Source organism: Barbus barbus (assembly GCF_936440315.1).
Source record: "Barbus barbus genome assembly, chromosome: 33".
Classification (NCBI taxonomy): Eukaryota; Metazoa; Chordata; class Actinopteri; order Cypriniformes; family Cyprinidae; genus Barbus; species Barbus barbus.
Genome location: NC_136761.1, coordinates 28,122,938 through 28,136,194, shown reverse-complemented (window position 1 = coordinate 28,136,194; position 13,257 = coordinate 28,122,938). Strand labels below are relative to the sequence as shown.

The window sequence follows — 13,257 nt, the reverse complement described above, 5'->3', positions numbered from 1 at the left end:
CAAGTGATCTTTTAATGAATAGGGTTTGTTGTAACTGGCTGTGGTTTGTTCACAGATGTGATTAACCCATTTCATATGAACCCAGAATGATGGAAGATTTACATTAAAACCATCTGCTCTTTTATAACGTGATAAAACACATAATAAATGAGTGTTTCCAGTTTGTCAGAGTCTGTGATTGCAGTAGCGGCGCTCCCCAGCAGATGCTGCTGCAGACCGAGACTCACATCTCCATATAAAGATGAGTTATTAATGTGCTCAACTATCATCTCATCAACTGGAGTGACTTTTGCTATTGTGTGCGTTTCACATCGTTTATTTCAGAGAGAAAAAACTAAGTAATTATATAAAAAAAATAAAAAGAAATTGTTCATAGCTCATGATAGTTAATAAATGAACTAATGGAAACAAATAAGACCTAATTATAAAGTGTTACCTCAAGTTGTTTCATATAAAAGTATCTGCTTATATAAGTATTCCACTAGTTAATAACTGTTTAGTATTGCATACTGCTGTAAAAAATACTAGTCAGTGTGCACTATATACAACATAATTAGTAAACTTTATTTAAGCTTTAAAATTATTAACAATAAGAATAATAAAGATTAAAAATAACTTCTTTCATTTCAACTAGTTGCCAAGGCAGCATCTCTATTTTAATTTGGTTTAACTTCTACTAAAATAGCTAATAAAAACAAAATAAAAATGAAAGAAATTTAAAACATTTGTTACTTGAAATAAAATAAACATGAACTAAAATTATGATATATATATATATATATATATATATATATATATATATATATATATATAAAAAAAAGTTTTGATTTCAACAAAATTTCTATTTTAATTTTGTTTAATTTGCACTAAAATAACTAATAAAAATACCAAAATTATAAAAAAAAACTGACATTAATAAAAAGGATATTGACATAAAAAATTCTAAATGAATGAATGCAAATCTAAAATGATCCAAAAGCAGTAATTTTTGTTTTTAAGTGATATTTTAAACCCTGTAAAAGTACTATAATAAGAGATGCAGAGAGATAGAAATAGAGTAGAGATGTCAAAGACCCTAAACCTGCTTAAGAAAGGATTGTGTGTTTCTTTCCCTTTGCTTTTAGAGAAGCAAGCACACACACACACACACACAGAGTTCTATACAATATGAATGAGTATCTTTGGGTGGATGAAGTCATTGCGCTATATTTGGAGCACTCAGCGTTTTCTGTGTCCGTGTACACGTGGTTTTGAAGCGATGAAGTCACAGCTCTATATATGGAGCAGTGTGTGTGTGTGTGTGTGTGTGTGTGTGTGTGTTGACTCCTCCCTTTTTATTGTTGCATCTCTGATAGTGAAACACATTCTCATTTCACCTAATAAATACCGATGCGTTTCATCTCTTTAACTCTCTGAAAGCAAGACACATTTTCAAATAAGACTTTTTTTTTCCAGATTTAGTTTCTGTTCTTATTTTTTGTTCTATTTCTCAATTTTTTCTCTATTTTACTAATTTCACCATCTGTGATTCCTCTATATCTTGGTTTGTTTTGTTCCATCCTCTGGTTTCCACTTTCTGTGTTTCTGTTGATTGTCCAGCATCTCCCTCATCTCCCCCAGTAGAGAGAGAGAGAGAGAGAGAGCGAGAGAGAGAGAGAGAGAGGGCAGGTTGTTGGAGTGTGTTGGGCTCTCAGAGTGGTGTGTGTGTTTGCTGAGGGAGGGACGGATCAGAGACAGAGGGACAGACGGGGAGATCAGAGCAGGGCTCAGAGAATGTGTTTGTGCTGGATGCTGATCGTCGTGGCGATGGGAGTAACGACCCAGAGTGCAGCTGGATGCTGATGAGTGACATCAGTGTGAGTAACACACACACACACACACTGCTGCATCGCTCTGCTGCTGTGTCCGTGCACTCGTGTGTGTGTTTGATTTACTTTGAGGATGAAATTGTCTGCTACATTTGGTCTTTTTTTGTATCGTCATTATAATTAGTTGTATAGAAAAGTCTATGAAATGTGTTTGTTTAGGCTATATAAACTTGAGTGTTTGTATGTTTGATATCTTGACATAGAGTTCATGCATTTTGTGTGCAAAATTATGCAAATCAAGCAGAAATGCAAGGGAAAAAATATGCAGAGAAAGAGACACTGATTGTCTGAGTGAGTAAATGTTTTATGACTTTTGCTGTTCTGCAAATGTGTGCACAATACAGTCAGAGTATGTGTGTGTGTGTGTGTGTGTGTGTGTGTGTGTGTCTCTCTGAGGGTTTGTATGGAGGTGACAGATATTAATGACATGCTGAAACAATCACAATCTTTTGGGAAAAGGACAGAAAGAGGCAGTGATTGATAGTGTGTGCGTGCATGTGTGTGTGTGCGTGCGCATGTCTGTGTGTGTGTGTGTGCGCAATGATAGTACAACCTGATAAACCAATACTGAACAGACAAGGCTCCTCATGAGACAAATTGCTCGATGGACTAGATTTTAGCCTGTGTTAAACATCACAAAACAAGGGTGTTGCTACGAAGCTACTAGGATGTTTTAGGGCGTTCTGTGTGGTTTCTAGGGTGTTGTTGGTTGTTTGGGTGGTTGCTAGGGTGTTGCTAGTGTGACATCATGGTTGCTAGGGTGTTGGTGGTGGTTGCTAGGGTATTACTATGGTTTTGGGTGGATGTTAGGTTAGGTTGCCTTGTGTGGTTTTTAGGGTGATTGTGGAGGCTTGGGTGGTTGCTATGGTGTTTTGTGTGGTTTCTAGGGTGTAATTGGTGGTTGCTAGGGTGTTCAATGAGGTTCCTAGGGTGTTGTTGTTCGTGGTTTGGGCGGTTACTAGGGTATTGCTAGTGACATCATGGTTGCTAGGGTGTGGCTATGGTGTTTTGTGTGGTTGCTAGGGTGTTGTTTGTGGTTGCTAGGGTGTTCTATAAGGTTTTTAGGGTGTTGCCAGGGTGGTTGCTCAGGTGTTGTGGAAGGTCGGCACAATTTGGGGAATCTAATTTGTTTGTTTTTTTTCCCTAATAAAATTGTGATTAAATCAAAATTTGATTTAAAAACTAAAATTCCCTCCAAACATGTAATGGGGTGCTTGTTAGGGTGTTTGGGGTGGTTACTATGCTGTTGCTAGGGCACTGATCTTCAGATCTGTAGCTCTGATTTGGCTGCACTATCAGCACTAGTGAGGACTGACTGAACTAACAGCACTCTCAGTGGTTTAAAACAGGAGCATAGAGACAGCTCAGTAAATGAGTGTAATATTCTCGTTATAAACAGCTCACATTCATTAGTGTTTGACAGTGTGAGTTTATAAAGTATAATGTAGTTCATCCTCATCCTCATCATCATTATCATCAATCACTATCCTCACAGAGTCCCTTCAGTTTTGAAAGTGCTTTTCGCCATAAGAGTATCAGAAACCTTTAATTTCTGTGTGTGTGTGTGTGTGTGTGTGTGACAGAATGGGTTCATCGCTGGGGCTCTGAGACTTCTGAGAAACACACTCTTGTGATTATTGTGTCAGCTGAAGTCTCTTCATGTGCAGGTAGCGAGCGCAGACAGACGAGAGTGAGAGTGTGTTTTGTAGTTTATAGTGAACTGTTTCCAGACACATGAAAGCCACATTCAGACTGCAGTTTCTGACTGACATAGTGAAGAGTGTAAACTCATGAACTTCCCTCAGCAGCCTACTACAAATATGAATGCTGACAATTTACCAACCACCCAAAATACCATAGCAACTCCCCCACAGTAGACCAGCTCAAAGAGACACTCCCTTCATGCCAAAGAGGAGGAAAACACCCGGAAATGACCCCAAACACCCTAGCAACCACCCAAAAGACCATAGCAACTCCCCAGCAACTGCCCACAGTAGACCAGCTCAAAGAGACACTCCCTTCATGCCAAACAGGAGGAAAACACCTAGCAGACACATAGAATACCCTGGCAACCAACCAAAACACCATAGCAACTCCCTAGCAACTGCCCACAGTAGACCAGCTCAAAGAGACACTCCCTTCATGCCAAACAGGAGGAAAACACCCGGAAATTATCCCAAACACCCTAGCAACCACCCAAAAGACCATAGCAACTCCCCAGCAACTGCCCACAGTAGACCAGCTCAAAGAGACACTCCCTTCATGCCAAACAGGAGGAAAACACCTAGCAGACACATAGAATACCCTGGCAACCAACCAAAACACAATAGCAACTCCCTAGCAACCCTGGCAGCAAGCCAGAAGATCACAAAGACACTCCCTTCATACGAAACAAGAGGAAAACACCTGGAAACAACTCCAAACACTCTAGCAACACCATAGCAACCACCAAAAACACCCTACCAACCACACAGTACATCCTAGCAACCATCCACTGGGGCCACATGATTTATCTAAAAAAAACAATGTTCCAGCAAAAACTGGAACGAAAAACTAATAAACCTTAAAAAAAAAAAAATTATATATGACTTAAAATATGAATAAAATGTGTAATAGTATGTGAGTGATACTAAAGTATCTCTTTTGGAGCAGTATAATATGCTGGCGCGTCCGTCAGTGTGTTTTGTGTAGTGCTTGCTCAGATCGAGCCGCTCTAGACGTCAGAAGCGTTTGAATGTTGAATGGTTTGCTGGCCGTCGCTGCTGTGCTCTGAATGTCACGAGTGACACTGAAACACGGCCACTAAACCATTAACCTTTACATTCTCAACAACGTGGATGTTCCTCCGGCTCTCCTCTCTGCTGTCTGTCTGATGGATGGTTTTCTGCTGCGGTCCTGTTCTCATGCTAATGCTCTTCAATCTGAACACAATATGTTAGTTTCATCTGTGAACACCTGATGAATCTCTGTGAGGTTCCTGTGATTAAAGTATTCACACTAGGTTTTCCAAATAAAAACTGAACCTCTTTGAGCTAAAATATTTACTTGAAGCTCCCCTGAGATATAACAATTTTGATGTGGGTTAATATTACATGCATAACTGTTTTTATTTTAAAATTGATTTTAATCGTACATTTGGATATAATTGATTTTTTAATAAGTTTTTTTGTTTTAGATTTTTTATTTTAAAAGGTAAATGTTACATTTGTAATTTAGTTGCTTTTAGTGTTTTATTTGGATTGTTTTTGTTTACATTTATTTATATTTATGATTTAATTGCTTTTTAGGTTTGTTTTGATTCTCATTTTTACATTGATTTTAATTTTATATTTGTGATTTAATTGCTTTTTAGTAAGAGTTTTATTTTTAATTTTTACATGTATTTTAAGATTACATTTTTAGTCCATAATTGCTTTTCAGTAAGCGTTTTATTTTTAATTTTTACATGCATTTTAATTTGACAATTGTATGATTTATTAGCTTTTTAATGGTGTTTTTTTAATTTTTATTCACATTTGTGATTTGTTTTTTAGTGTCTTGTTTTTACAGTTAATGTTACATCTTTATTATTTTAGCAAGTTTTTTTATTTTTTAATTGTTTTTATTTTTAAATTATTGTAATTTAGTCAGAAAAGGTGCAGCAATCACTCTTGAAGAGATCAAAACTTTATTGGTTAAAATGATGTTTTGGCCATTATCAAGGCCTTCATCAGACTAATAAATTATTGTAATTTGCCTTTTTTTGCCTGCTCGAATTATGAAAGCCTGCTCAAAAACTCAAGATTTTCATAAACGTTGTAAAGTGTAACATACCAAATAAACTTAAAATGAAAAGACTTAAGTATTTCTTACAGATCCTCATCCACTGCCTGAGTTATTTAAACTTGTTGACATTTATATCTACTTCGCTGAATAATAATCTGGTTTATTATCGCAGACATCTGAAGGAAACTCTAGCGCCCTGTGAAAGTAACGCACTTTAATATCTGTGTTTCTTGTTTTAAACCTATTTACTGATTATTGCTTTACAAACTCAAACCCAAAGTGTCTCTCGTTCCGTTTCAGGGATTTTGCGTATGTGGCCCGTGACAAGAACACGCGTGTGTTGAAATGCCACGTGTTTCAATGTGACAGTCCCGCAGAAAGCGTCGCCAGCAGCCTGAAGCAGATCTGCTCGAAGGTGAGGAGCGAGCATCAACAAATAATCCACAGAAAACAATCCACACATTCAGTCACCGCAAACAAACACAAACACTTTCATTCTGACAAATCGAATCACTAGTCACATATTTATTATCAGGCTCATGAATATTTATGAGGAAAGAGCCTCAGCAACCAATCATCTGTCCGGTTTCATCTGAAGCCGTTTCTGTGGGTCTGTAGAAAGATAAATGTGTCTTCTTGGGAAAATATCTGTGTTTACAGCATTTCTTTGCCTGTGTGTGTGTGTGTGTGTGTGTGTGTGTGTGTTAGTATGCGCCGTCCATCCTCGTGTAAAGTTCTCCGCTCAGCACGTCCATCCTCCGGCTTTGATTAACATTGAGCTGAGATTTATTCGCTCCAGATTAATGACCTGCAGAGAGACTGACAGGAGGAACACAGGCTGTTTTCTTCAGTCGTGATCTTTGTTTTCTCAGATTATGGCTGATCGCAGGAGCGTCGGTCCGGTCGCTGGCTCCTCATCTCAGATCAGCTCTGATGTTCCTCTGAGAGGTAAGAGCTTCACACGTTCAGTCACATGACCAATCAAATGTGTCCCTGCAGCACAAAAGCAGTCATCAGGAGCACAGGTATATTTGTAGCAATAGCCAACAATACTCAAAATTATACATTTTTCTTTTATTCCAAAAATCATTAGGATATTAAGTAAAGATCATGTTCCATGAAGATATTTAGTAAATTTCCTACTGTAAATATATCAAAACTTCATTTTTGATTAGTAATATGCATTGCTAAGAACTTCATTTGAACAACTTTAAAGGAGATTTTCTCAATATTTAGATTTTTTTGCTCCCTCAGATTCCAGATTTTCTAATAGTTGTATCTCAGACAAATATTGTCCGATCATAACAAACCATACATCAATGGAAAGATTATTTATTCAGCTTTTTATATGATGAATAAATCTCAGTTTTGAACAATTGACCCTTATGACTGGTTTTGTGCTCCAGGGTCACACATCTCAACCGTTTGATGATTGTGAGTGACTTTAGTGCAGCGGTTCGAGACCAAAGACCATATTTCAAACCCATCCATGTTTTGCTATAATGCAAATGTTTTTGAAATTTATTCATAATCATATCATAATTAAAGTCGATAATTCCAGATTTCATTTTCTAACATTTGCATTATAGCTTAAGTTTATTCATTTCAAAGTTTATTCATAAAATAATTAAATTCTTAATATTCTTCAAGGTTAACACTTTTTATTTTCAATGATTCTTTTTAGAACTGATGCATTACAGCACAAAAGTTGATTAGCATAAAAAATAATTAAAATAATTAAATTCCATAACTCTAAATGTTTAGTTGATGTTGTTCAGGGTTTCAAATTCTTATTTTTATTTCTAGTCTTTTGTGATTGCAGGGTCCTCTTTTGTTTTGTTTTATAAATAGCAGTTTTTAAAATATTTTGTCATATATAGCAATTTCTACCTGCTAAAATATTTTAGATCTTAACAGAACAAAAACATTTATATTCATTATAATCATTGATCGCAGGGTTAACACTTTTTTTCCAATGAATTTAAATGACTTTTCTTGTCTTTTGTGACAAAGCCATTTCTACCCAATAAAATATTTCCATAAAATTGCCTCATATCTCATGGTTTTCTGCAGAATAGTGAAAATCCTGGTTCTTAAATAAAAATGACAACTTGAGGAAATAAATTAAAATAATAAATATTTCAGCTTATCTTAATGTGTATTTGTTTTAGCATATTTCAAAGTTAGTAAAATGTAATTAGTTTTAGGTGCAATTTATATTCAACAAAACTAATGTTCAATCAATGCAAGCTTAAAAGTTTAGAACAGAAGGTTAAAATGAGAAGTAAATTCAGTCAGCGTGTCCAAATGTTTGACTGCTAATTCATTAACAAAACACACAGATGGCCTGAAATAAAACTGAAATGAGCAAAGCAACAAACTTTTGCAAATCCCAATGATCTCAAATATATATATATGCACTGTAACGGTTCATTTAGTTTTAATGACACTGTATTTTTGATTACAGAAAAACGTAGTGCATCTAAAGTTCTGATTTCATGACCCAAATGCTTGTATTTTATTGGTCAGTGATGTTTTTGTTGAGTACACGCTGCTGCGGTCCACAGAGATGCATTGTTTTGTTGTAACATCCTGTCGCAGCTTAAACGGATGAATATAAATAGACCTACGAGCTGTTTTGCTTCAGGTATATTCATCTGTTTTGATGTAAATATATATGGTGTGTGTGTGTGTGTGTGTGTGTGTGTGTTTTTGGAGGGTTGTAAATTCACGCTCCAGCAGTACGAGTCCATAAATAAAGCATTGGGCTGTGCTGACCTCAGCAAACGTTTTATTGCTTAAAGTCTGTAAATTCCTGCAATGATCAGTGAGATAATGAAAGCTGCAGTCCTGACCCATTAAAACGCAATTAAATCTTCCGTGTTACAGATGCATTTACATCCGTCTCCTCTCGATCACAGTTTACAGCAGCTTCAAACGCAGCTCGTCCGTTGTCTGTTTTATAATGCAAACCGCACAGCGCAGGCTTTCTGGGCCCCTGAGGGACGCATTGCTCTGTTTTCATCATGCCAGAGGATCCCGCTCTATACAAATGCATTTAGAGCGTCGATTCCCTCGCCGGCGCTCGGACCGATGAGTCAAATCTTCTGCGTGATGTTTCTCATCTGTGTGTTTCCTCAGTAGAGTTTCCAACACCAAAGACTGACCTTCAACACAGTTTCCACGTGCTTTACCTGGGAATGACACAAGTACTGCGGCCTATAGGTAAATCACACACACTACAACTTACTTTGAACAACGACACTGTGTTCTGTAGAGCTGCTTTACAGCTGAAATCGAACTCGTTTCATAAATAATGTTTAAAACCATTATTTTCCTGTTTATCAATGTGAAGCTGCTTTGAAGCAATCTGTCTTGCATAAAGCATTACAGAAATAAACGGAACTTAAGATTTATGTAAATACAGAAAACCTATTATAGCTTTTCAGAGACTAAAAATATGAAATTTAATAATTCACATACACTTTTTTATTGTCTTTTCTATTGTATTAGGGGTGAATATTTGACCCAAATATATTTGTTCAAAATTTGCCACACACACACACACACACACACACACGGTTTCTGTGAATTGTGGGGACTTTCCATAGACTTCTATTACTTTTATTCTGACCAAACAATATTTTCTGTCCCCTAACCCTAAACCTACCCCTTACAGAAAACCTACACATCATTTTTTAATTTCTAAACACATAATTACATACTTTTTTCCCCTAGTGGTGACCGCAGGCCAGTCCCCATAATGTACTATAAACAAGAACACACAAACACTCACGATTACTTGTAGTAACTATTTGTACACTAAGGTGCAAATAACTACAACTAAATATTAATATTATCTGCATTTCATGCAGGTAGTATCGCTATTTGTGCTTCTCTCTCTCTGCCTCTTTATTGTCTGGTTCTGTTTCTCACAATTCTTTTCAGTGCTGCAACAGTCTAGTAATTGAGATCCAAAACAACCAAATACAACCTTTGACAGATTTTTCTTTAGATGATTCAGAAGACGAATCTCAATTTATAGTAAACTTTGAGTCTTAAATTACATTGTTCACATGCATTTCATATTTTAGTGTTGGACAAATTACAGTAACGGTTTTCTGTTTTAGCTGACTTTAGTGTTTATTTTTGGCAAATTGCATGGAAACCAATGGGGGAGTTGATATGAGTCCAACACAAAACTTGTAAGAAAATTTGTAAAGCCTTTCCAAAACACATCTGTGTGCTAATCCAGACTGAAAAATATTCACCAAATTTCAAGACCAAATAAAGTCTAACCAGTATTTCAGGCTGTTTGAATATCGAGAATGGGTCAAATTGAACCCAACACAAAATTGTTATCAAAATTTGTATAGCCTTTCCAAAACACAGATGCACGTCGAAACTTTGTGTGCGCACTCAACACCCAAAATGAAAAATATTCACCAAATTTCAAGAAGAAATTAATAGTTTAACCAGTATTTCGAGCTGTTTGAATATTGAGTTTGGGTCAGATTAACCCCAACACAAAAGTCTTAAAAAAATTGTATAGCCTTTCCGAAACACATCTGTGTGTTGAAACTTTATATTCACATTCATGACCCTAAATGAGAAAAACTCACCAAATTTCAAAAACAATTTAACCATTATTTCGAACTGTTTGAAAATTGACCCCAACACAGTGAGAGAAGACATGACGTTATTGGCTTTGCAACATGCACTTCTGAGACGAGTCTGGTGCACGTCATGTATTGAGTGACCTTAGTGTGGTGTCTGCATTGACTAGATCCAAATCAGTCAAGTTCAATTTATTTAGCTTTTTTGTTTTTACGCTACACATTGTTTCAAAGCAGCTTGACAAACGTAAATCAGTCACTTCTGAGCTTCATCTCTGTTAGGATGCTGACAGTCAGACTGATCATTAGGTTTTGGAGACAAACTCATTTCTACACCATTAAACTTCATCCTGTGTAACTGTAAGGAACTATAATGCTCTTCTCAAATGGTGTGTTTCAGGAATGGACATGATAAACGGAGCGATAGACAGTCTGATGTCCTCCGCAGGGAAAGAGGACTGGACCCCCGTCCTGCTCAACGTCGCTGACGCCACAATTACTGTCATCAAAGAAAAAGTGATGCTTTACATTTTTCTAACAATTTCTACATTTTCTTGATTATTTTTCTGCCTTGAAACAGTTTGTGCATCAGACCACATAATGAACATTTACAAACTAATCCTCGGACTGTCATATAATGTCATCGAGAGACAAAAAATTAAAAAAGACATTTACATACTTAACAATTAACACATTTATCAAATAATTCATGCAAGTTACAAAACTTTTTTGCATTCACTTGAGAAACTTTGCATTCATTCCCTTTAGTTGCTCTGCAAAATACAGGCATGAACACAAGCAAACATTTAGTGAGCTAACAGAAATTCTCTCAAAGGAATGCAACATTTTAATGAATGAATGCAAATTTTACATTTACGTTCTTAAATAATATCACATTTACCATATTCATGTAAGTGCTTTAAAATAAAACATGAGATGGGAGGGAAGAAAATGTTTTTTGTGAACAAAAAGCGTACACAGTTTTGAACATGAATGCAAAGTTACTCAAAAACATTGTGAGCTAACACAAGGTTTGAGAGTGAATGAAAAAATGTTTGTAAGTGAATGCTAAAGCTGTGTGACCTTAAAAGGAATGTAAAACATTTGTGAACCAACACAACGTTTCTGAATTGAGTGTGTTGTGAGCTAATAAGTGGAAGGCAAATGCAACAATTTACTGAGTAATTACAGAAAGTGCTTTTTTTTAAAAAGCCACAAAAAAAAAAGAAAGAAAAAAGAAACAATGCTTCAGTTTTCTGTATTTTATGGAGCCCATAAAGCGAAATACAATGCAATTTTGGAGTGTGACTCATAAAGACTAATCATTTAGGTTCATTCACTTATTTGGCAAACGTAAATGCCAAATCTGGCCCTTAATGACTACTTCACCTGTATAATTTGAGTATAAATATCACAATGACACAAAACCTTGTCCACATGGACACCAGGACAATGCGAGGACAAATCCACTGCACAGAAATCAAAACTGTGCGACTCCTGCTCTTCTCTTTCTGCTTGGACCCTGATAAAACATTCATAGGCCTGTGAAAGTAATTCAGCGCTGGTGACATGAGACAGACAGGTTTATTACTGTCGTTTCTCTTCTGGTCGGACAGGAAGAAGAGGAGGAAGTCATAGTGGAGTGCCGCGTGCGCTTCCTGTCTTTCTTGGGCGTGGGGCGTGACGTCCATACGTTTGCGTTCATCATGGACACGGGAAACCAGCACTTCCAGTGTCACGTGTTCTGGTGCGACCCCAACGCGGGAAGCGTGTCGGAGGCTGTGCAGTCGGCCTGTGTGGTGAGTGACACAAATACACATGCTTCTCGTTTAAGGAATATTACAGGTTAAATACAAATTTAAATGAGGCAAGGTGAAACGTTTCGAGAAGGAACACTTGTAAAAATTACAAATCGTGAGCTAACACAACTTTTACGAGCAGGCGCAAAGTTTCGAGTAAACCCAAAACTGATCTAGATTCTTCTTATATGTGACCCTGGACCACAAAACCAGTCATAAGGGTCAATTTTTTTAAATTGAGATTTATACATCATCCGAATAAATAATATTTCCATTGATGTATGGTTTGTTATGATAGGACAATATTTGTCTGAGATACAACTATTTGAAAATCTGGAATCTGAGGGAGCAAAAAAATCTAAATATTGAGAAAATCTCCTTTAAAGTTGTTCAAATGAAGTTCTTAGCAATGCATATTACTAATCAAAAATTAAGTTTTGATATATTTACAGTAGGACATTTACTAAATATTTTCATGGAACATGACCTTTACTTAATATTCTAATGATTTTTGGCATAAAAGAGAAATGTATAATTTTGAGCCATACAATGTATTGTTGGCTATTGCTACAAATATACCTGTGTTACTCATGACTGCTGTTGTGCTGCAGGCTCACATATTTGCATTTTTAACACACACACATATAAATACATTCATGAAAGTGTTTTGAAAACAAAAAGCTTTATGAAAACAAAAAAATATGAGTTTCAGTTTCTTGAGGGACAGCAAGCGTTGAGCACAAACCTTTCTCACGGGAATGAATGCAAAGTTTCTTGAGCTAATGCAAACATTAGCTTACAAATGTTTTGTGACTGAAGGTAAAGTTTGAGGCAGTGCACTTATATTGAGAGTAAACTATTTGTTTACAAACGTTTTGTGTGCAAACAAGGTTACTTGAGTAAATGCAAACTTTGTGTGAGCTAAAGGTTTTTAGATAATTTCTTAAGAGACGCACACATTGAGACATTTTGAAAAAAAAAAACATGCAAAAGTTTAAGATTAAATGCATTTTTACACACTAGCAGTTTCTTGAGGGAACAATTTTTGCAATTGAATGCAAAAGCATTGAAAGGATTTCTTAACTCTCACAATGTTTTCCTTCGCTTAAGAAATTTTGCCCTAGCCAAAAACTGTTAGTCAAAAGCTTTGCAAATGTTTTTATTCCATCAAGCTCGCAAAACCTTTAACGCACAGAATATCTCCTTAAA

The 13,257-nt window shown here is 36.2% G+C and overlaps 1 protein-coding gene across 2 annotated transcripts in view; it reads left to right on the top strand.

Moving 5' to 3' along the window:
* The window catches only part of LOC306853053 (amyloid beta precursor protein binding family B member 2-like), a 30,590-nt gene that overhangs the window by 14,772 nt on the left and 2,561 nt on the right, over window positions 1–13,257 (top strand). The window contains exons 9-13 of one of the 2 annotated variants that reach the window (XM_079390223.1): window positions 5,934–6,048; window positions 6,506–6,581; window positions 8,778–8,858; window positions 10,650–10,765; window positions 11,866–12,048. In XM_079390223.1, the coding sequence (XP_079246349.1) occupies window positions 5,934–6,048; window positions 6,506–6,581; window positions 8,778–8,858; window positions 10,650–10,765; window positions 11,866–12,048 (571 nt within the window). Of the gene's footprint in view, window positions 1–5,933; window positions 6,049–6,505; window positions 6,582–8,774; window positions 8,859–10,649; window positions 10,766–11,865; window positions 12,049–13,257 lie in introns of both variants that reach the window. The other variant, XM_079390222.1, reaches the window with a different exon arrangement.